Here is a 25,258-nt window from a genome sequence, read left to right as displayed (position 1 = left end):
TTTGAGGACTTAAGAAGTTGTCATCTTAAAAATATTTCTAAGCCTAATAAAAATATACTAATAATAAAATAATAGATCACATTTAAATATTTTATATAATATAATTCTGCCCAGTTGGTTAATTATGATATAACATAATAATTAATGTGGTTTGTTTTTTCCATCATCATTTCTTAATACGTTCGGATAAACGTACATTAAATTTTACATGAAGTACTATAGTCTTACTTAGGGCGTTGTTCGTCTACAAGCTATATGCAGTTTACTATATTACAGTTATTTTGCAGTGACTGTTAATTATACTATACAATTTTATTTTCCATGTACAGTAATTAATTTTTTTATAAAATTTGTAAGCTTCAAATTTTCATAATATTATAACGTCAATGGTATTTTAGCATTAGTTGTTACTACTAACCTTTTTACGTGTGTTTAAATATTTTTATACCAAAACTTTTTTCTGTTTATAATGCGAATAGTATATAAAACAGTTTCTTACTATACCCTTACTATTTCATTCATGTATAGTCAGCGCCAAACTGCTAGTTCGCTCTGAAGTTTTTGCGAGCAGGTACCGTGTAACCATACAATTTGCTATGGCGATTGGCGACGCGATTCATTTCTATATTCAGAGCAGACTAGCAGTTTTACGCGGACTATACCATATTAAACAAAACTAAATACAAACGTAATTATATCTATTCGTTAGCTTGCAATGTATCACAAGCTTAAAATATAGCATTCAAAGTTGTTACGAATATCCGAACGGTATCTTACAGTTCTCACACTTTTGTTGTTTTTGTGTAGAAAAGGAAATTTGTGAGAATCCATCCCATGTGTATTGGTGTACATATATTATGTATGTTGTGTTGTGTGTGCGTGGTGATTTGTGTTATATGCTGATAGAAAGAAATTAATTATATGAGTATATTTTGACGATGAAACTTACATAAATGTGAAGAATCAGTGTGTTTTGTGTTATCTAGTGCTAGTGAATCCGTCAGGAGGCGGTAATCATGTACGTTTATTCGCTATTTGTGGATTCTGGATCTCGTCTCGTCGATGTACCATAAACAAAAATGTCAGCGATCCCGATTTTTTGTTTCTCGCTGCATACCCATCGTTATACCTTAATTAGATCACACGAATGATATAAATTAATGTTAGACGCTCTCGCTGGCGGTGTCCTCTCGTTCGAACGGCGTGCCCGTAGCGATAAATCGGCCATAATAAACGTGCGTTTCGTGCGCTTCGCGCCCGTCTACACCCGATCTATCTCATTGTTTATGTATGGAGAGTGAACCTGGAATTTTTATGGCGTTTGGCGGTGTAGTCTCGTTTTAATTGAATATCTGGATCGGATCAGGGGTTCGTGTCGGCCGGCCGCGCGGACGGCTGCGGGGCGCCGCGAGCGTCCGCCCGCCAAGGTTCCCTGAGATCTCTATTTATAATAATCTCGATCGTTTGCTGCAGCATAATGACATTCTTGTAATGAAGTGCCGCTCCGTGGACTTGTGGGACATGTGCCAATTATTGCGCCCGTGACGAAAGCCCTCGGATCGTTTTGTATGTATACAATTGCACTACACAAATGTTTACTTATCAATATCGATGGTTTTCACTATAATTTCCCCAATGTTTCTGCTTCATTCACTGTGAAGTGGTATTTTTCGTACATATTCGATTGAGGTTGAGCCAGACCACTATGCAGGTTAGCTACATCTGTTTCTAATCTCTCCACTGAAAACACTCAAATAGTACTTATTATTGCCATTAGAAGGGTATATTTAGCTGTTTTATTTGTTGCTGTACTGACAATCCCCCAAATTGTTGGTATATTCCATTAGAAGATGTTTGTTTACATGTCAAAATTGCACAACTCTTAACACTCCTTAGTACTTTACAGTATTTAAAGGATATCTTAATTTGTATTATGAATTTGTAATATAAGTAACTAGGGTAGAGTATTTTTATAATACTTTGAATACAAAAACTTATTTACATTTGACTTAGTCGTAAGTTTTTGCGTTCAAGTTGTGATCATAAAGTTAGTTTTTTTATCATGCAGTCATTGCTATATAATAACTATAGAATATCATTTACGAATATATAGTGTAGGTTTTAATGGTAATGAAATAGATACTAAAATTATTTCAATGTTACTAAAAACATGGGTAGAATTTTTAAGGTATATTAATTTATAATATTCTTCACATAGCCTTTGATTCCTATACATCGTCAGCTTCTACTTTTATGTAAATTCATATTAGACTTTTTGCAAATTGGACTGAATTCCACCTGACTATCATACAGTTAACAATACTCTTATAACAAAAACTAAGCAGAATATATAATTGACTAACCTTGCCGTTCCACACACAACATATAATATAAATTTGCATCAGTAATAAACTAAAGACAAATGTTATAAATAAATCTACATCTATCTACATAAAGGATTACTGCTCATATCCTAAATATATGTCGTTTGCAATTTGCTTTTAATATTAAATAACACAAAATATAAACACAAAATTCTGTCTATATGAACCAACATTATATTTATAATTTTTGTTCTGTATAAAATTTCTTTCATATTTGTTTCTATATAGGAAATCTTTTAATTAACTAACTTTAAATTATATTTTTCTTCTTATATTCTTTCATTTAAATTTTACTAGGATTAAACATTGTGAATAAACCCGCATGCCTGAGAGATCTTTACAAAATATTTAAGTTCTGAAAGGTATGTGAAGCCTGCGAACCCGCACTTGTCTAGTGTGGCAGATTATGGCCTAATTCTTCTCATGATGAGTGGAGACCTCAGTAGTGGCACAGTAATTCTAAGATTTGTGTTTTTGTTAATCTCTTATACTATTTTAACAATTGCTAACACATATTACTACTTTGTTTACCAACACTAAACAGGAAATATATTAAATATTAACCTTCATTTTTTTTTCTACTATAATACTTTTTGTTGACAGTAACTAATTGCGATTATAAAAGTGTTAAACTTTAAATCTAATTAGTAACATGGTAGATTGCATTATTGTTGCTGTAATTAGGTAGTTTTCTGTGAGACCTTCTATACCATTTTATAAAGTTATTACATAATAACTTATTTTTACAATCCACCTTAAATGTCCATAGTATAGATTTCCTTATAATTGAATATTAAGAGTGTATGTTCACTATCTCCATTGGTGCGGTTAAATATTGTAGGGAATTTTACATGACTGAATTATTACTCGTGTGAATTTCCCTAATTAATAAAATTCATATAATTCCCTAATGAGTATCCCCATTCCAGACTTATTTTTTTTATTATTTTTATTATAATATAGGTGGATCACATTCTAAGTATGCCCAGTGTTGGTGAAAAGAAAGAATTAATTAAATATTCAGATTATTTGATAAATAATCAAGACCAAGTTTCATCGGCAGCCTTTATCAATATATGCCATTTGTCAGAATAAGTGATAATCTGATAATTATGCAATATTTATAATGAAGAAGATTATTGAATCAAATGTAAAATGCTTGTATAACTAAAGTTTATTGTTTTCGTAGTAAGTGGTAGATATTAACCTGTAGTAGTTTATCAAATCATAAATGCAACAAAATGTAACAATATTGTACATATACTGTATTATCTCATTTGCAACAGATAGATTCATAATAATCAGTGTAATAAGCAATGTAATGACATAATTAGTGGATATACCACTAATTGCACTATGTTTCTGCCTTAGGAACTATGACAATATGCATATAGGATTAACTATTTTCAGAAAATATATGTACTCAGCACTGAGCAGTGATAACCTAATGGTTAAGAAACTCGACCTCTCGATCGAAGGGTCCGAGATTCAAATCCCAGACATTCACCTCCGAATTTTTACGTTATTAGAAATTTATTATCACTTGCTTACACAGTGAAAGAAAACATCGCAAGGAAACCTGCACACCTGAGAGAATTATAAAAAAATAATCTCAAACACAGTGCGGAGGACTATGGCCTAATCCTTTTTATTCTGAGAGGAGACCCGTGCCCAGCAGTGGGACAGTAATGGTTTGATGATGATGATATGTACTCAATGTTTAAAAAATTATGATAGTGAAAAATGTATTTAACTATACACATAAACACTAGCCTGTTTATTTTCATACTTTTAGTTAGTACTTAGTACTATTATGACTTTTTTTCATCTTTGCTATTTCTAACTGTATTCCCCCTATATTTTTTTCAGTGCAACTATTTTAGTATCCAATACCATTTGTTCTGTTTTCTTTACCTAAGGATAATTAAATTTTCATTATTTATATTACACGGCATCTGATAAGAGGGGATTATATTACTAATGTTGTTAAATTAATTGTGTGTAAAATGGTGGGAATTGTACCAATTCACATCTGACTATGGCCTATAACCCTTGTAACTCCGAGAGGAGATGGGTTTCCAGCAGTAGAACAGTAATGGGTTGATGTTGACATTGTCGAAATAGTGTTAATTAATTAAAATTACTTAATAAGTGGTTAGTCATTATCATCAAACAAATCCAAGTACAGTCCAAATACATTATTTGTTTGAAAGAAATAACAAATATTTGAATTTTATAAAACCTTTCAGTCATCCTTTCCAGAGGATTTAATGAACAACATGAGATAGATCTGATCGACTTTAGTCTAGTTTTTAAGAGGAGCCACATGCCCAGCAGTGGGACAGTAATGGGTTGATGACATAATTGTTTTAGTTTGTACAAATTAGAGACCAGATTTACATAAAGAATATGTTTATTTTATGTTAAAAAATATTATATTAAAATTAATTATCATACACAGTCAAGTTGGCGAAGGCACGTAGGGGCATGATTAAGGAGAAGGAGAAGGGCGGAGGCGCCCGACTAAAGGACGAGCCCAATGATCCTGCGGAGCCAGGTAAATAAAATAAATTTAATTTAAACCAAAAATTTTTTTTTAAATTTTGACAGTCATTTTGTTTTTGTCGAATGTTTAACATGAGGTAAAATTGTAAATGTTAATTACAGAATCTATGAGTAGATTAAGTATTATACAAAAGTGGTAGAAGCAGTGTGGTGCGATTAATTTTTCTGCACATCCCTAAGGTTGACTGGGAGAAAATGCTATTTAGCATTAAGTCCGCTTTTTGCACCACATTGTTTTTAACATGGTCAATAAGAGTAAATAAATAGGTAAGTAAATTAGAGAAATACCACTGCTATATTTTGAAAAAAATACAGTTAGCTCTGTAAATACACGATCCAAAATAATATAATAAAACATACAATTGATTGCTGTATAAACCAATATGTTATGAAATGTGTGATCTGATTTGTAAACAACTATATAAAAAATTGTACAATTTTTGATGTTTCATATGAGTTAATTATGTTTCAATGTTAGTATGAAAAAGAGATGATTTTTTAATACCTTTGGATATTAATAATGTATTAAATATTCGAATAGATTCAGTAGAAATGACAGAAATAACTCAACAATGGTGAAAGCAAATCTGCAAGTTCTCCAGCGATGCATGTAATTGATTCATTTCTCTTTGCAATTAATTCAGTTATAACAGCTTAGTTTAAAATATGCAATGGATAATGAATAATAACTTATTTATTATATCATAGTTATATTAATTTTACATGTACGCATATTTATAAAATTGTAATGTTTGTGAATAGTTTCATGTTCAATTAATTTTTTCTATAACATTAGTTGATTTCCATGATAATATAAAATTCTTTAATTTTTGCTTCGAAGGTTGTTTTTCGAACGTTTTTTTTTATAATATAAGAGTAGCAGACGAGCATGCAGTCCACCTGATGGTAAGTGGCTACTGCCGCCCATGGACATCTGTAATCAACCCCAGATAGGATTAGATATTCCTACCGGAGGTCGGCCACAGATGCGCCGCTACCCCTGAGGACTAAGCTGGAACGCCTCGGAAAAGTCTGTCTCCCTTACCACACCCTTCAAACCGGAACACAGCAGCGCCTAACACTGCTGTTATTAGGTAGAAATAGGTGTGGCGGTGGTGCCACCGAAGTCGAACCACAAAGGTTTCTACCACCTTTATGTTTCATTATTTGACCCTACAACTCAAACGACCATGGTGTACTTGAATATAGTATGAGGTGTCGTTGGAGTCGTCTAAAATGTGAGAGTGACAAAGACTATAAATTTTGAAACAATTGAGATTTTGTTTTAATCTAGCTGTCTAATAATCTGTGAATTTGTATTAATATTAACTAATCGTAAAAATGGCATCTTTGATTTGATATTTGTATTTAATTATAACAATGTAACATTGAAATAACATTTTAAGTTATCAAAATCAGATTACTATTACTGCTGTTATGATAATGTTTATCTATGCTAATTAAATTGTATACGTTTTTAAAAAAATGTTATAAGATAACCTAAATATAAACATGAGCCTTTTAATTTTTAAAACTATGCAATTCATAATGATGCGGTTTTAATGCCTAGCCAATACAAGATTGTAGAAGTCGTGTACTTTTAATGCAATGTTAATAAAAGTAACAACTGGTTATGAAGTCCACCTGTCCATCTGCCTTTGTTGTCTATTCATATCTGTATCTAATTTTAAATATCATATGTCCCTTAGGTCTATACCACACATACATATGAAGTTTTTATAAGTAACTTTGCATTTATACAATTTTAAAATCAAAACAATAAGAATACGATACATTACTGCTATAAGACAAGATACATATAACTGCCATTTTTTGCAGTATTCGATTATATTATAGAAGCAGCAAATTAGCATGCAGTTAATTGGCAATAGTTACACCAATCTCTAATCAACCCTCGATAGGATTAAAGTATTACCTTAGGTCGGGCACAGATGCATTGCTAGTCTTTTGAATACTACACTGTTGTTATATGGCAGAAATAAGTGTGGCTATGGTGCCTTCGGAGTCGACAAAGAGTTCAACAACCTTCATTATACCACCGTATTGCCACCACCACGTTGCCATAGTGGTAGTTCAAAAGTAATTTGTCAAATTTTAATTAAAAAAATATATTTTTTTTATCTCAGGTCACGGGTCCCGCCCGCCCTCGGCGTCGTTGCCGACCCCAGCGGCGCTGAAGAAGGAGCCCGAGGACTCGCCGCACAGGGTCAAGATGGAGCCCCACAGCCAGTCCGGCGAGGACTCCGCCCCCGACCTCGGCGTGGACGGCATCAAGACTGAGATTGACGGCCTTATGGATAGTGACGGTAGGCAAAAACGTATGTTTTTCCAAAAATATTTTTATGAAGGTTGGTCTTATGGACAGTGGCGTAGCGCGGTTTACGGGGACCTTGGGTGCAGACTGAATATATTTTTGGGAGCCTATGCCTAATCTATGGCATATGCCAAATTTACTACTTTATTATCTAATTTAAATTCAAAATTCTCATTTGAGTACGCCCATAACGACTTTCGTAGATGTCAATTTGGTTTAGAAGGTCCCTTATTAATAATCAATCTATCCAATGCCAACTAAAGATCGATACACTATTTTTGTCCTATATGAAATCGTCAAATTTTGATCTTTGGTAGGAGCACATTTGAAAAAAATGATTTTATTAATAACATGTGTATCACATGTAGACCTGTACACAAACCTACAAATTGACAAATTTCCGATTTTAAATTGAATTTCTTTGTGTAGTTATTTAAATATGGTAAATTTTAATTTATATTGTCTGAAATAAATGATGATTATTATTATTATTGAGCCTATAGGTATTTTTCTTTACAAATTATCTACCTGACTTTTTTATACAACAACCTAAAGTTTTTATATACGTATTAGTAGTTTCGCGGTAAGGTAAATTTAGTTTATTAATTGATCTCATTCATCAAAACACGTATAAAGTTGAAGCAACGATTAAGTTTGAAGATAAGGTGTAGGGTCTATAACTTTTTTGTTGTAGGAGGCTCCTTAGATACGTATTTATGTGGTATATGTTTTTAATGTTTTTTGTATGTGAAATATAATATTAAATTACATTTATTTGTCTGCAATTTATAACACATCTCTCCTTAACTACGCGTAAATTGGTGATCGTTAGTAAAGAGTCCGCCCCCTTAACATAACCGAAAAATGTATTTTTTCAAACGATGTTGTATTTTATATCTGTAATGTATATATATGCCGCTTATTAATAATGAATTCGAATGTTTTGCTTACCAAAAACCGTCGTTAGAAAATTTCTTCCTTCTACATATTGCTAGAAATAATAGAATTAAATTTCGATCTTTAGTAGTTAAAAATTAGATAGATTGATTATCAATAATGGGCGATAAACAGGTTCTTAGATTCTTACTTATATTTATACAGGCTTTACACGTGTTAAAACTATCTTTCAAATGTATTATTCAGGTAAATCCTTATGAATTGTATTATCGGTGTTATAAACTGATATATACTAGATAATGATATAACGCATACCAATGCAACAATGCACCGTATTGTTGTCAATTTCGTGATATTATCTTAGTTATTATTATTACGTATGAGTCAACACGGTGTGTACATAATGATAAATTGATAATTTGATTTAATAATTTGAGGATGCCAGATTTTGAAGGTAGAACCCTTTGTGGTTCGACTCCGGCAGCACCACCGCCACACAACAGTGTTAAACGCTGCTGTGTTCTGGTTTGAAGGGTGTGGTAAGGGAGGCATACTTTTTCGAAGTGTTCCAGCTTAGTCCTCAGGGGTAGCGGCGTATCTGTGGCCGACCTCAGGTAGTAATATCTAATCCTATCTGGGGTTGATTACAGATGTTCATGGGCGACATGAGCCACTTACCATCAGGTGGACGGCATGTTCGTCCGCTACTCCCATATTATATAAAAAAGTGCCGACTGATATATAAATAAGGAGACTCTTAGTTCTCAGATCGACTTCAGGTAGAGCTGACCCGACAAACGTTGTGTTGCCATATAAATAAAAAATATTAAGGGTGAACAACCCTTATCACATGGGGGTATGAAAAATAGATAGTATAGTCGATTCTCAGACCTACTGAATACGCATATAAAATTTGGTGAAAATCGGTAAAGCCGTTTCGGAGGAATACGGTAACTAACATTGTGACACGAGAATTTTATATATAAGAGAAAACTGAGTAAATATTGTTTTTCTGCTTTAAAAAATAACAGGTTCTTTTCCTTGTATTATTGGATATAAATTTGTCCTTATGATAGTGGCTTGAGTTTTGGCTGGATCGCAATGAATTTTGGCACTAATATCAATTTGCCAAAAATCTCGGTAAAGTTATTAAATGGGTCAAATCGTAGGTAAGTTCAAAATGGCGGCGGTCCAAAATGCATCAAAAATCATAACTTTTATCGGGAAGATCCAAGCGACTTCACTAGATTTCAAACACAAGATGTTAACACCCCCATGTTGAAAAAATCATACAGTACATTATACCGTCATGTGAACATTTACATACATTTTTAATATTTGGAAAGATTATGAAAAAAAAACAGGTCAATCGCGAAAATGGTTGTATCTTTACTGTTCTATTTTTGGTAGAAGACTTCCTAGTGTTACTATTCGTAGTAAGGGACCAGTCTATACATTTCTACTCTAAATTTGGAGTGTTAGTTTTGGTCGGCCAAAGATATATTATCATGTTTTAACGCCGTTTGTCCACCGCCACCGTCACCGAGCCGATACGGTATCGGCTCGGTGACGGTGGCGGCGTGGACAAACAGCCTAAGGCTAACTTAAGATACCTCGTATAATGGCCTTACACTTTGAATGATAGATTGAATAGAGAAGTACCACCGCCACGCCTATTACTAGTGTTTTTGTGTTTCGGTTGTGCGGATGTCACCTAAGTTATAAATGAAGCGATTAACTTAGTCCTAGTCCTCAGAAGTAGCAACGGGTCTAGGATTGGGTTCAGGTCCCGCCCCTGATCCATATGGAATTGATAGTGGTTGTCTATGGCCGCCCATAGACAACCACTATCAATTCTATGACTTAAATAGTCCTTTAGGTAGACGGCACGCTTATAGTAAAACATCTTCTATGTAGTACGTATTTATTCATTGCTCACATCCGATTCCACCATTACATATATTTGACACCATCTTAATTCCAATGTCACTTATGTCGTTAATTAACCTTTCCTGTTTTGCTTTATTCCACTTTTACACCACAATATATTATTTATATTTATTTTTGTCCCCAGAATGTATTTTCTTCCGCCTAACTACCTTACATTTTCTTTTCTTAATACGTCATGTTACAATTATCAGATCGAATACTCTATACCTATAAGGTTATTTATATTTTTTTTTTCGATTTATTATTAAATTCGGAAATCATGACGTGCTCGTTTACTATTTCAAACGTATTTAAAAAGAAACACTAAATAATTGTGTACAGAAATCTAATGTAGATCCTCACATTTTTTTCTACCATTAAACAAAAGACAAAACATTTATTATACATAGGTAAATGGCTAAAAAAAACGAAAAGTGTACCTGAGCTTCGAGCCAGGCTCGCCTACTACTTGGTTGTTTTAACAATATACCTAAAAAGTATATTGTTTAAAAATAAAACAACCAAGTAACTTAAAAGTTAAAGTCGTATAATAATAAAATGTTAGTAGATAATTTTGTGAGCTCTAATTGCTACTATAAACCGTTACCGTTTTAAGAATCTGTTCAAATCTGCACAGATACGAGTATGTAAATGAGATTTCCGACAAAACGTTTTTAGGCTAAGTAATTTTTCATTCGCCTTCCGGTATATCGTGTTAGAGTTAACGTTAATATCTGTCGTTTCACTCGCAGTGTTAATTACATTTATATTTTTTTCTTAAATACCGTTAGGCGATCCCTTTTATACTTGCCGTACATTTACAAATATCTGATTTGTGAATGATCGTAATTATGAAATTATTTTTGTAGTTAATTTGTTTTGTGTGTCTGTTTTTATGACAGGGAAGTAGCGGAGAACGTTTATCATAGTCATAGCAAACCATGTTGGCCAAGTTCATTATATTATAATGTAGAATTGGAAATCCACTTCTTTCACAAATGCATTGTTAATCCTGAGGACTAAGAGTCACCTCAGATCAGTTAGTCGGCATCCACATCCTTCCACCAAAAACACAAATTTGTTGCACTCTAGAAATAGATGTGGAGGTGGTACTTACCCAGTCCAACAATACTGTTTTAACCTTTCGTATAATCCTTGCTAATAAATTAATATTATAAATGCGAATGTGAGTTCACGCCTTAACTACATAATCGTATTTTGTAAACACAGTGTGTCAGGGGTTTTGAAAAGTGTATAGGGTACCTTTTATACCGAAAAAAATACTGTTCCAGAGGGATAGATTAAATCCTCTGAATGCGAGTTAAGCCTAGGCTAAAAGCTATTTGAAATAAATGTGTACTTATAGTTTTATTTTTATTTTATTTCAGGTGACCCCACAAAATCCCCGCCCTGTGAGCTTGGCGGCCCAGGCTCGCTGAAATCGGAACGCCTATCATCGGACTCAAATGATATATTGGATCCGCAGACCGGCCTCAGAGGTTCCACGGGTAATCTTCAGGTGAGATTTATCTGTTCATATAGACAATAACATATTAAAGAAACAATTGGCTTGGTCAATTGTTTATTGCAGTTGTTGTAAAACTTTATATCAATACTAGGCTTGTAAAATTTATTTTCCATAGTAGTAATAAAATGCAAATTAAATATACAATATTGTTATTCATTTCGTTAAAAATAGTTCATTTGTTTCTTATTGTAATAATACTATTGGTATGAACTGTTTTTCTTTGATGGAAATGTTGAAAAATTACTTTATTTTCCAATATGAATTCCTCCTTTGTACTATGCAAACGGTTTTGAACATCAGCAAATGTGAATTTATTAACCTTGATATTTTTTTAAAGTGTTGATTTACAACACCACCATTTTGGACTACTTGATACTAATTAATAATTATAATAAGGCAAACAAAAACAAATTGAAAGTCAAATGATGCCAAGTCTTACTATGGAAAGCATTGGACTAACAAAGTAATATTCACCAAAACATCCACTTAATCTATATGGGGTTTCCCCAGGATGGTAACCAGAACTGCCGCAACCCCAACGGCCCGGAGAGCATGGGGTCGTGTCGCATGGGCAACGCTGGACCCATGGGGCCCGGCGTGTCTATGGGGCCAATGTCTAGTGAGGCACAGACCCTGCCCTCAAATGTTATCAGCAAGCAAGCGGGCAGCATGGAGGTAACATTGACCAATACATGTATTATATTTGATACATTATGCCGATAAATGAAGAATTGTTAGTATTATATTGTACTATTACTGGTTTGGAGGATGTGTTAAGGCAGCAACACTAATAATATACCTTATGTATAGAACTACATATATTATGAGAGGCCTTACTTTAGGTTTCGGGTAATCTTGTACAATACGAAAAGTGTACATATTGTATGTTTATTATTACTAATATTATTATTGTTTAATTATGAATCACAACTTAAGCTATAATCATATTATTATAAAATACACATTCGCCAATGAAAGTATTTTAAATTTATATATTTTGAATTTATAAACACACTGCGATAAAAAAACATGCTATTAAAAAGATTCACTATCTACTGTCTGGCTCTATAATGAGAGTAATTCTCCCATTGTCATCCAAATCATATACCGGCAATCGCTGAATTAAAACTATTTCTAAAAGTTGATTTACATATATAACTAATTTAGTTTCTTATAATATTAGTGTAACAATAAGAAGTTTTGCAGACATCAGGTGCTTATGTTTTGGAACTACCGAATCTTTAGGTTTAAACAAACGACTGTTAGGTGTAATTATAGTAAAACATGGGTGTTCTCCCAGCAGCAAAGTCAGATCTTCGTGTTCTCGACTCTACTGGCCAACAAGGGCGCCGAGGCGGTCATATCCGGCCAGCATCAGTCAATCATCGCGTATCATTGCGCGCAACCAGGCACTAAGAAGTATTTAGAGGTATGGAGAGAAGAGTTTTAATAGTAATTTTATTTAAGGTGGTGAAATAGTTAAGTCGACTCTTAATGTATTACTGAAGAAGCATTTCAACAGTCGATGTAATTTTTGGTACATCAAAATTAATTTTATTTAGTTGTGGTCATTTTATGGGTATTTGAAGGTGGTAAAATCTTTATAGTTAATTTTGGAGATACCGTCACACCTATTTCCGAATTTAACAAAAGTTAAGTGCTGCTGCTTCCGCAGGGTTAGTAATGATTCTGTCCACCAACTTCAGATAGAACTCTTAGTTCTATCTGGGGTTGATTATAGATGGGCGGTAGTTTCCACTGACCATCAGTTAATTACACACTTGTGCAATATAAAAAAAAAATCTTTTGGTTGATTATAAATGACATTTATTCATTTGATGAAAATTCATCTAAATTTCAGAAACATCCTTTGAAAATGGGCCAGTTCAATAAACAAAGCCCTGCCCAGTGGTTGAACAACTTGGCCATGGCAAAGACCCGCGGCGGCATGAGAGGCGGGCCGAACATGATGGGAGGTCCCAACCAGATGGGCCACATGATGGGCGGGCCCATGGGACCTAACATGGGCCCCATGGGTCACGGCGGGATGGGGCACATGGGACCCAACATGATGGGCCACAGCCGGATGGGCGGGCCCGGCAACCAGATGATGATGATGAAGGGTGGGCCCGGGCCAATGGGGCAAATGGGTCCGGGCATGGGTCCAATGGATGGGTTTCCAGGGGGCACCCCGTCCTGTGGTGTCATGGACGGCCTCGGTGCTGATGGTGAAATGCCCTGGGACACCGTGAGTATAGTAACATTACTATTTTTTGCTAGATATCAATCATTATTTAATAATCTTCGTTTATTATAATATAAAACCCATAAATCCATATAACAGTAGTTATAAAAATAAAAAAAAACAAAAATTAATGTCTATATGAAGAATAAATTTTCCGTATCGCCATCCTGTGCAAAGGACCATTTCATTAAAAATAATGTATAGGCCACATTATTATTCTGTATAAAATCGAATATTTTCACGCAGATTTTCTTTTAACATGACTTTAACTGTTTTTAAATCAATATATCTATACAAACAACACCCAAATTGAAAAAAAAACAATCATCATGAGAACAAAATTACAATTGAACATAATGTTTCCAGAAAAACCCCTCCGTAATGTCAAACGGGATGGCCAACGGTCCGTCGCAACTGCCGCCGTGCTCGGAGGCGGGCGGCAACGACGGACCCAACTCCTCGGACAGCTCCAACATGTCGTGCCAACCTGGACCTAAAGGTGAAATGCTGGGGATGTTGATCGGGGTGATTGGAGGGTATCATAAGCTGTGATAGATTAGTGGCTGAGAAACTCTGCCTTTCATTCGTGGGGACCGAGCTTCAATTCTAGTATTTGGCTAGTGGATTATAGCATAAACTTCTCACTCTGAGGAGGAGACCCGTGCGTAAAAGTAGGTCAGTAATGATTAAAGACGACGAGGTTAAGAAAGTTGTTGTGGCTAAAGAGTGTTGTGGTAGAGATGGATGGATGGATATTACCACATCAATGTATGCCAAAAATAGTGAAGCATCTGACTTCTAAGCTGAGCTTTACAGAGTAACCCAGTAAACACATTTGCGGTCAATGTCAAATAGAACTGTCTTATTATAATAAGATTTTGGATGCTTATAGGGAACTTCATTGGTCACAAAATCACACTACTACTCCTATCACATATATAATATATTTCAATGTTATTGCCATAACAGGTAATACTCCTACTACCCCCCTTTGTCTTCAATTGATTATATTAACATCGCAAATATCAAGCCTTGAATATTCTCTGACGTTCAGCTTCAGTCTCCGTGTCGGCAGGTGTTAAGATCCCCGACGAGAACCTGACGCCGCAGCAGCGCGCCCACCGCGAGGAGCAACTAGCGACCATCCGCAAGATGCAGCAGATGCTGTTCCCCGAGAGCGGCGCCAACCCCAACCAGCCCGACGGATCACAACCCCCCAACGACCTACCCCCTAACTCCAGCGCGAACATGAACATGCCCTTCCCGCCCATGTCGGTCCACGGGCCGATGGGCTCCGGACCGAACGGCCCTATGGTGTCGATGCCGACGAGTATGAGCTCCGGACCTAGTTGCACGATGTCCGGCCCGATGGGGCAAGGTCCGATGGGGCCAGGTCCGATGGGTCCCGGGCCGATGGGTCCGAACGGTCCCATGGGCGGGCCGATGGGTGGTATGGGCGGGCCGGGTGGTATGGGAATGGGTCACAACTCGATGGGGCCTAACGGTATGATGGGACCCAACGGTCCGATGATGCCTGGAATGGGTCCGAACGGGCCAATGGGTCCGATGGGTCCTTGCGGGATGAAGGGCATCAGAGGAGCGTGTGGTGGTCCAGATATGAAACCAGGGATGTGTACAGATATGCACATGAGCAGAGGATGCGGCGGGCCCATGGGGGTGAGTAGCGTTCTTATACCGTTTATAAATCTGATATGATGTTTATTTATAAAATATTTTTTCTCTTATAGCGGATGCCTAATCCCATGGGTGGTATGGGAGGGCCTAAACCTTGTATGATGGGTGGTCCTCACATGGGACCACGAATGATGCCGGGGCCTAATTTAAATGCAATGAACGGTAAGAATATATTACTTTTAATTATTAATACTGTTTTAAAATTATGCTTTGTGTTATGAAGTATTAACGTGGTAAATGTTATGTTTGTAGGTGGTATAATGATGGATGGCAGTATGATGGGTGGTATGGTGTCACACGGGGATTGTGGACCAGATCACCATGGTTTACCAGTCAACGGGCCTATGTGCGACGAGTACGGGCGCGGCCGTAACGTAAGTACAATTCAAATTAAGTTTGATTTTTTTTTATACGAACGAATGTCTTAGCAGTTGAAAGTCTGTTTGTTACGAAATCAAATATTTTTATATTCATTATTTTGCTTCTGACGAATAATGATCACGAAATTAGAAATTGATTATGACTCGCTTTAATGGTGATGGAAATCATCACGAGTAAACAATATACCTGACAATTAATTTTAAATAAGTTCTCAGAGGTATGTAAAGTCTACCAATCCCTATTTGGTTATCGCGGTGGACTATGGCCTAATCTTTCTTACTCTTATAGGAGACACGTGCCCAGTGTTGGGCACATGGGGATAATGTAGGCATATACACTGATACAGATGTTATTTTTTTTATTAAAATCAAACATTTAATTTAAAATATTCTGTATACCCCAGATGGGTCCAGGCGACCCCGGCGGGCTAGGTCCGGGGCTGGGTCCGGGGCACAAGCCCCTCCGCAGCCCCAAGAGCCCGCCGCCCAACGACATCGACTGGCAGAAGCTGCACCACCAGTTCTTCGACGACCCCAAGCCCTGCGACAATGATTTAAGTGAGTTTTTATCATATACTAAGAAATATTAAATATAGTCATAGTAACTCCTAACAATGGACATCAACATGCTAATGCCTATGGTTAAGTATAGTTATCGCCAAACTGCTAGTCCTCCCTGAAGTTGTTCCGAGCAGGTATAGTCATACAATTTTCTATGGCGACGCGATTCATTTCCATATTCAGAGCGGACTAGCAGTTTTACGCGGACTATAATAAATTTTAAGAAAAGGAGCTGTTTGTATACAAGCTAATGCTGCTAACCCTTGATATGGTTTTTTCCATAATTATAATGCCTTACCTTAGAAATTGTATGTAGCGCTCTTGAAGCGAATAATACTTTCTGACATTAATGAATTTTGCATCGATTAAATGACCTAAGCATATTCATTCAGTAGAAAATGATTGGTCTCGTATTGAGGCCCTTATTTTAATTAATCATCGTGCAGTAATATGTTTGCTATACTTATTTTTATGAATACAATAATTGTACATGAACATTAATAATGGAAGATTGAAAAGTATGTAGTTAACTGTTAAAGCAGTCCTTTATTTGTGTAAACTTTACTTATTATTGTATTGCGCTAGTAGATATACTAATTTTGTTTATATATTTCAGGTACACAAGTAAAGTCCCCATGTTCGGAACGCGGCGGTTGTTTGCCGCCGCCGCCTTATGGTGCTTCCCCCTTACACCGCTCCGCCTCAGTCCCTATAGGTATGTGCTCTGAGATATTGTAAAAGATGTTATTCGTTTTAATTAATATGTAAGGGTTTTATTTAAAGTTTTTAAGCTGTTATTAACTATGGTGGAAATAACGTTTCATAGAGCTGGCCATTATTGTGATTGTCATCTATTTAGATAGTACAGGGTATGTTGATATGTATTTCCGTGTCACCAGTATCGAACTAAATAAAGTAGAAATTCTGTTTGCAATCAACCACATATTTCTTCCTATTCTTGAGGACTTGACGATGGTTCAAATAACTTATAACTTATCAAACTTTTAAAACTTGAACACAGTAGTGCTTTAAGTTACAGTTATAAAACAGATTTAGGTGTCAATAGTATCATCCTGACCGAAGTATTCGTTATGTATGAAGTACGTTTACATTACGTTTATAAAACCCGCTCCACATTCTCGCGAGAACGCGAGAAAAGCACGAGAATGTGGAGCTGATACGAATCGGGTATTTCTCGCGTTCTCGCGAGAATGTGTAGCGGGCCGAACGGGTGTATTATTACTTATGTGTGAAGTGCGATTGCATTTCTTTTACAAATGTGTGTATTTTCTTTATGTATATGTGTGTGTGTGTGTGTGTGTGCGTGTATTAACCGTGTACGTTCAACCACCAGCGACGCAGTCACCGTCACACGGCGCGGGGCTGCCGATGTCGGCGGACGCGTCGCGCGCGGGCTCCGCGCTGTCGAGCCCCGCGCACCCGGCGCACGGCCACGCGCACCCGCACCCCGCGCACGGGTCGCACTGCAAGCCGCCGGGGAAGGACGCGCCGGGTATGTTATCGTGTTTATATCTAATACACGCGCCCACACTTACACACACACACATGTCGATGTACGGTGACGTGCACGCGGTGTACTGCAAACCCTCGGGGATGTATCGACACACCCACATTCTTACGCACCTAATACCCACACACAGAGGTCGAATCGAATCGAGTCGTGTCGAATAGCAAATTGTAGATGTAAATATTAGCGGGACGAAGGCAGCGCGGGACCCTCCCGGCACCGGTCAGCTGACCACTCTCGCCCGCGGATACATAGCTGCGTTAGTATGCCCTTACGTTGCTACGAAATATACGCTTGTAGTTGTGCGCAAAAAATTCAAAGCGATTTGGCGCAGACTATGCTTGTATACCAGGTGGGAGATTCCGTCTTAAATTAATTTTTTAAACCGCTACGTAGCCATTGAACGAACGAAAAAGTTCTGATCTGGTATTATAGCATAAAGTCGTGTAAGAAAGAAAATAAAGTGAGTTTTGTCTATAAAAATAAACATTACTGTTTTTTTTAATTGAAAGTTACATTAGGGTATGTCCTACACTAGCGTTACACAGGCGTTAGAATCATTTTTTTATATACACATACCATACCTATATCGGAAAATGAAGGACAATGGAACGACAATCAAATAATAAATGTAACATGATATAATGAAAAAGCAACTGAATAATAAACAATATTCTAAGTAATCTTCTATAATCACAGAAAATACAATTAAAGCCATAGAAGTAGTAGCAATGCATGTTTTTAAGTTTTTTTTATGTGTGTTAGACATTTTCCCAACCACATGTTTATTTTTATGCATTTCACACCGAATGCAAGATTTTTTTTCTAGAAATTGGTTTGAAGTGCGCTTTTTTTATTTATTTTTTGTTTTCTGTAGTTGTAATGCGTATTTTTTGTTTTCCCCCTCCCCCGCAAAACGCTTGACGCTTGAAATCCCATCGTGTGACGAAATAACATCGAAAATGATAAATAAAATTGGCAACATTACGGACCAACTACATCATAATGGAATCAAATTAACTTTGGACTATGTGGCTTGATAAAAATCGAAACGATTTCGGAATATTGAAAACATTGACGATGTTTGATCAAACGTTGGCCACGATAGAAATATTAGAGAAATTGGATGATGGTGTATTTGTCCGAACTCTCCAATGTTTGGCGGCGCAGCAACAGAAGAACCAACAGAGTGGGTCGCACGGAAAGGAACCCAGTTTGATGCCAGTACCGTCCCCGCAACAAATATCGTATCTCAACCAATTCGAAGGTAACTTAATTAGATAGTCGTTGACAGAAAGTGTACGTCGTAGGTCAATTGTAAAGCTGTTTATACACTAAAGCGTAAAGCAATATTTTTCACGAATGAAAGAATCAATCATATTCAGACGCGGTAAACGCACACAAAATTCAGAGGCTTTATTTTGGTTAAGGCCTGCCAGTTCTTTTGTAGGTCTGGTCTGGTAACAAAAATATACTAGTGTAGTATAAATGAAACGATTTTATTTTAATTTTTTGCAATTGGCCTGTGGTCCACATTATATTTCTGCTTTCGACGTCGTGATGCCAGTTCACACCGCTTTATTAGTTAAGATGGAAGATAGCCAAATTTTTGTCAATTTCCAAAAAAAATGATACAAATAAATATATTACAAAAACTTGGCCATCTTTTGACAAGTGCATATTTCTTGTTATTCAATACACATGCACGATGTTTTACGTTGATGTTCACAATATGTGTGTTTTTCATTTGTTTTTTTTTTTTTTTATTTGTGCGATTTTTTTTTAATTTCTAATTTATGTTTTCATTTGGTGGTGGTTGGTGAAAATGTGCTAACATAAACTTTCATACTCTATGGCTAATTCGTTCTCTCACTATGTTTGTGCGTCAGGGACTTGTCGTGTTTGTTTGTGTGTGTGCTAACTTGTAATTTATTTACGTGTGTTTGCTTCGTTAGGTCAAGAGTTAACGATACAGAAACAACCGAACACATCGCTCAAGGACAACGGACCGCCGTCAAACAGCGGAGGACAGACGCCACAATCGAGTTCCAATCAAAAATCACCTGCTGGGTAAGTTTTTCATACACTCTCACTCATTTGAACTCATTTTTTTCGTTACATATGAAGTGCACTCATGACCAATGGACCATTGAAAATTGAGTCGTTATTCAAATTAAATCACTTTACATGTGCATAAGGCAGATATCACGGTCATTAATATACCACTCGGCTTCCAAATTATAATAAAATGTCATTTAAATTGCATATGTTTATGTAATTGTTTTTTTTTTAGATAATAAAAGATTATTCTTAGGCCAATTTACTTACGCCACTTTGGAAAGACAATTGCCCTATTAACCCTAAACTAGATTACTAAGGACTTTGTATTTGACAGTATGATGCCCGGCACGCCAGAACCCCACTCCTCACTATCAGAACAAAGGGCAGGCAGGTTCTCACTAGAACAGAGTCCAGGCTTCAATAACCCACAAACGCCTACGTCTGGAGCAAGTACTAAATGTGGACAAGGTAATTATATTTTCTTTGATTAGTATACTTTATAAGTGTAGTAAAAATACTAAAAAATCTATTTAAAAAAATAGATTTTGAGGCTTGATTTTGACTGAAGCGTATTAAAGGTTTGGAATCATTTTATTATTGTGTTCCATCTGATAGTAGAATTGATTTGAATTTTAAACTAATTATATTGTAAAATGTTATGTTGTTTAATTTGTGTTACATTTTTGTAAATTAACTTATTGCAATGTTTTTATTTTCTGTAAAGTGATGTTTTTGTAGGAAATTCTTAACCAAACTAATACAAATATAACATTTTTTTAATGGTTTGATATCTTGTAAATAAGATTAAGTCTAAATAATCATATTTATTTGTATACAATGTGTACAAGCGATACTATATAACGATAAAATACAATTGTATACATTGTATGAATTTATATACAATTGTATATAAATTAATGGCTTTTGTTAACACCAATCTTATATGATGGGAGTTCTGATTGTATTAAGGATGTGACATGTCTGTCTTATATGGTGGAAAATGTGATTTAATATAAGATGTACTAAGCCTGCATTGCAGAACTTTATATTCTTTGTCGTCATTACTAAACATTTATCCCAATCGCACCAGACGAGAAGTCCCGACCGAGCCCGTCATCGAACAGATCGAGTCAGGACAACGCGTCGAAGACGCCGCAGCGGGACTCCGCCCTCAACCAGGGGCCGTACGCGCCCGCCTCGTCCGCGGCGTGTGTGGGCGGCAAGGGCAGCTGTAGCGTCTCCACCGCGCCCACGGGCGGCAGCATGGATGATAATATGACGTCGAGTAATGATGTATGTTTTTGGCTTTATATTCGTTTATTTTGTACTGTCAGCCTTTAGAGAGTTACAGGTTGTATGCCTCCTCAAAAATCTAAACTTATCTTAAAATTCTTATGGCATCACATCATGATAAAACGTAAAAATGAATGAAAATGGCTGATGTTGTATTTATGGTTTTATTTTTCATTAAAATGATTTTCATCACTAAAAGGAATGGAATGAAATAATGGAAAAAAAATAATTAACTTAGACTTTTTCTGCATTTGTCTCTGACGTAAGATTGTTGTGAATGTGAATAGTCAGAACCTTAAAGTAAAAATTCATGTAAATAATAATATATTTTGTGTTGCAGACTACCTTATCAGGAGGTCCAAATAGCACAAGTTTACCGGGCCCATTCCCAGGACCGTGCAGTATGAACAGGCCAGACAACATCCCCATCAATCCCAACCAGGGCCCCAACGGCCCCATGGGCACATCCACGTCTTCCTTCGACCCTATTTCGTCTCTCGCTCAAATGTCACAACAGTTGACGAACACGGTGGGAGGAGGGGGCCCAGGGCCCGGGGGACCCATGGGGCCTAACAATAGCGGCATGGGGCCTTTCGGATCCGGTCCTCATCATATGCAACACCATCACTCAATGCACCCGCATGGACATCCCCATATGATGATGAATGATTTAGGTAAGTTTAGTGAAATCTAGTATGAGCTATACTCATAATGTTCAGTTTTAAAATGATGAGTATTAACTAAAATAAAAATGTGAATATCTTATTAAATTTAATTATCGTTATCAGGTTGCCACATGGACAATATGGGAGGGCCCGGCATGGGCGGTCCCATGGAGGGAATGATGGGAGGCGGTGACTTCCCACCGGACATGAACTTGAGTCCAAAAATGGGCGGCGGTCCCATGGGCGGACCACTCGGCCCCATGGGGCCGGACGCGTCCATGATGGGCCCGAGGATGAGCGGGCCGGGCAAGATGCCCCCGTTCAACGGCGCCAACGTGCAAGTGAAGGCGAGCGCGCCCAACACGATCCAGTACTTGCCGTCGCGGCCGCAGCTCGCGTGCAACACGGGCCCGCGCGGCCCGCCCAGCCTGGACTTCCTGCAGCGCGTGACGAACCCCATGCAGATGGACGGCGGCAAGGGCGTGCAGTACTTCCCGGGCGCGCGCGGCATGGACATGGAGGGCGGCATGCGCGGCGTGATGCGCGCGCCCGCCATGCTGCGCATGCCGCACTACCCGCCCGGCTTCGGCTCGCCGCCCAAGCTGGCCGGCGACCCGTTCGGCGCGCCCGGGCCCGGCGCCGGCTTCCGCCAGGCGAAGGGCATGGGGCCCGGCGTGCGCATGGGCGCGCAGCCGCTGCCGCCCAGCATGGCGGGCCCGGGGCCCGGCTTCAAGGGCCAGGGGTTCGCGGTGCCCTCCACGGCGGACCCCAACTACGCGGCGCAGTTCCACAACTTCCAGCAGCAGCTGTACGCGACGGGCAGCCGCGCCGCGCAGCCGCACCAGGGCTACCCGCCCTACCAGCCGTCCAAGTGATGCGCGGAGCCGCGGGACCTCCTCGTCCTGTTCGGTTTTTGTAACGTATTGCGGACCGACCGCCGGCTCAGTGGGAGTGTTCTCGACGCGTGCGACGGACGCGAGCGTACTTAAATATTGTATTCGTTTTATACGTTGGTGAATTTGAAATCGAAATATTTTGTAGCGGTTTTAGTTAGTCCACGTATTATTGTGAGATTTTTCAAGATTGAAATGTGTCAACTTTTGCATAGTGATTTTATTATTTTTTATTAACGTATCGATTTCGCTTAAATCGTTGTTCTAGATTCTTGACTGAGTATAATTTTTTTAACGATAGCGAATGCGGAAGTGTTTGTACAAATTGTACAAATCTAGATGTGTTATTGTGTACTCTACATAATTTAAAGTACAGTTTTTAGACATATTTTTTGCTTACGGCAATAATATAGTTATATCTTTTTTTTTATACACAGACGCCAGAATTTCAGTGTATTGGTTCCTTTACTTAGCTATTTTTATATATGATTCCTATGCACACAGATATCTAGTCAATTTTGAAATTAATGCCCGACCCTGTGTTAAAGTGTATGTGTAACAATCGAGTCCACAGTTTGGTTACTTTTATGAATGAAGTACATAATTTTGTTGTGTAACATTTTTTGTCCATTTTAGTTTTAGTTCGTCCAATTATTATTAGTGAATTGGTTTTTATTTTAATCACTATGGCTCTGCGGCCAGTATAACTCCTGGAACTAATGTACTAGTTTAGTGTAACGACTATGTTATTCCTGTTTTTTGATCTGATAGCAATGTTTTTCTGTCTTCCATACCTTATTATTAACTCTTAAACGTAACAATAAGAGCGAGTACAGGATTTTTGTATGCATCCTCATCGAGCACAAGGCAGGATCGCAGAACAAGTCGAAGGTAGTCTTACTTATGAATAATTAAAGGTACTTAAAAACTCTGATGCCATATCGTTTGCCACATGAATTTAATTTCGTGATATTATTTTGAACTGTCTTATTTAATTTATTATCGTCTACGAAATCTGTATGAACAATGCCGAAGGTACGGAGAGGGAGAGTCACGTTCGGTGATAGATACATAGGTATGCTCTTATGCTAGGCTAGTAGTCGCACATTGTGGATGTCACAGTGGGCCTCGGTATGTAATGCCTTTAACGAAGCGAAGACCCCGGCCGGCGCGCACTCGACGCCTAATGAGATTACGAAGGGCGTGGCAACTTTGTGGGAAACAGCACAACTGTCCAGTAAGACACCCGCTAGAAATTAGATAGTCTTAATTTAAATGTAATTATAATGTAAGGTAAACAATGGTTCTTGTTTTAGGATTAAGCGAAGAGCAATGTAATAAAATAGTTTGTGTAATATTGGATAAGAGATGAAATTAAGATGCAAACTATTGGTTGTGATTCTGACACAATTTGTTAAGTTGTTCGTAGATTTGTCACACGGAGAGTAATTGTGGAAACTTAATCGACTTCACGATAAGGCCCTTTTTTAATTTTTATTTTTTGTTTTTGGATATTTTTTACTTGTCGTTCTCGTTTGTACATCGCTAACAATAATTGTACAGAGTACTTTTGGACTTAATTTAAGGCAATAAATGTATTTATTTTATAACTCGTGATGTAAGAATTTATTCTTAATTATTATAAAAAAATATATAATATGCTTGTAAACACATGTTTTATTTTTATAATAAAATGTAACAATAACTTTGGCAAAAATTATGTAATCCTTTTAAACCCATAATAAACGTAAGTATAGTAAAACAATAAATACAAAATATAAGCTAAGTTGGTATTCATAAGACATAGCAGTTTAAAAATAATTCATACGAATGGGATCATTGCTATATGTTTACTGGGATACAATCCTGTGGTTTTCCGTTTCATACTATATGTCTATAGGTTTAAATTAAAAATTTAAATATCTGCATTAAAACGTATTTACCACCCCTGTTTAATTAAAATCTTACTTATTTACAATATTAACCTAATAAAAAGTACATATGAAACAGGCTTTAAAAATACTTATAATAAAATAGTTGAAGGTGGTAGAACCCTTTGTGGTTCGACTCCGGCGGCACCACCGTCACACCTATTTCTACCTAATAACAGCAGTATTAGGCGCTGCTGTGTTCCGGTTTGAAGGGTGTGGTAAGGGAGACAGACTTTTCCGAGGCGATCCAGCTTAGTCCTCAGGGGTAGCGGCGCATCTGTGGCCGACCTCAGGTAGGAATATCTAATCCTATCTGGGGTTGATTACAGATGTCCATGGGCGGCAGTAGCCACTTACCATCAGGTGGA

General features: G+C 37.2%; 1 protein-coding gene across 12 annotated transcripts; it reads left to right on the top strand.

Annotated features, from left to right (window-relative positions):
* The first annotated feature begins 787 nt into the window (after positions 1-787).
* Positions 788-24,628, top strand: LOC140754854 (protein BCL9 homolog). Of its 12 annotated transcripts, none has more exons than XM_073089997.1 (20): positions 788-1,018; positions 4,846-4,941; positions 7,097-7,288; positions 11,499-11,629; positions 12,161-12,313; positions 12,939-13,067; positions 13,500-13,886; positions 14,250-14,382; positions 14,944-15,560; positions 15,632-15,740; positions 15,831-15,952; positions 16,363-16,516; positions 17,136-17,234; positions 17,874-18,032; positions 19,156-19,314; positions 20,003-20,117; positions 20,443-20,576; positions 21,199-21,401; positions 21,742-22,075; positions 22,190-24,628. In XM_073089997.1, exons 2-20 carry the CDS (start codon positions 4,872-4,874, stop codon positions 22,939-22,941), a joined length of 4,152 nt encoding a protein of 1,383 aa, XP_072946098.1. In that variant the 5' UTR covers positions 788-1,018; positions 4,846-4,871; the 3' UTR covers positions 22,942-24,628. The 12 variants fall into 12 exon arrangements, with proteins under 12 accessions (XP_072946098.1, XP_072946100.1, XP_072946101.1 ...); XM_073089999.1 differs by having other exon boundaries at positions 12,149-12,313; positions 14,959-15,560; XM_073089998.1 differs by having other exon boundaries at positions 789-1,018; positions 7,097-7,276; positions 12,149-12,313; positions 12,942-13,067.
* The last annotated feature ends 630 nt before the right edge of the window (positions 24,629-25,258 follow it).

Source organism: Epargyreus clarus, unplaced genomic scaffold (assembly GCF_041222505.1).
Source record: "Epargyreus clarus isolate Ecla_fem2 unplaced genomic scaffold, WU_Ecla_fem_2.2 ptg000031l, whole genome shotgun sequence".
Taxonomy (NCBI): Eukaryota; Metazoa; Arthropoda; class Insecta; order Lepidoptera; family Hesperiidae; genus Epargyreus; species Epargyreus clarus.
The sequence above is the reverse complement of the archived record's forward strand: the minus strand, read 5'-3'. Positions and strand labels throughout refer to the sequence as shown.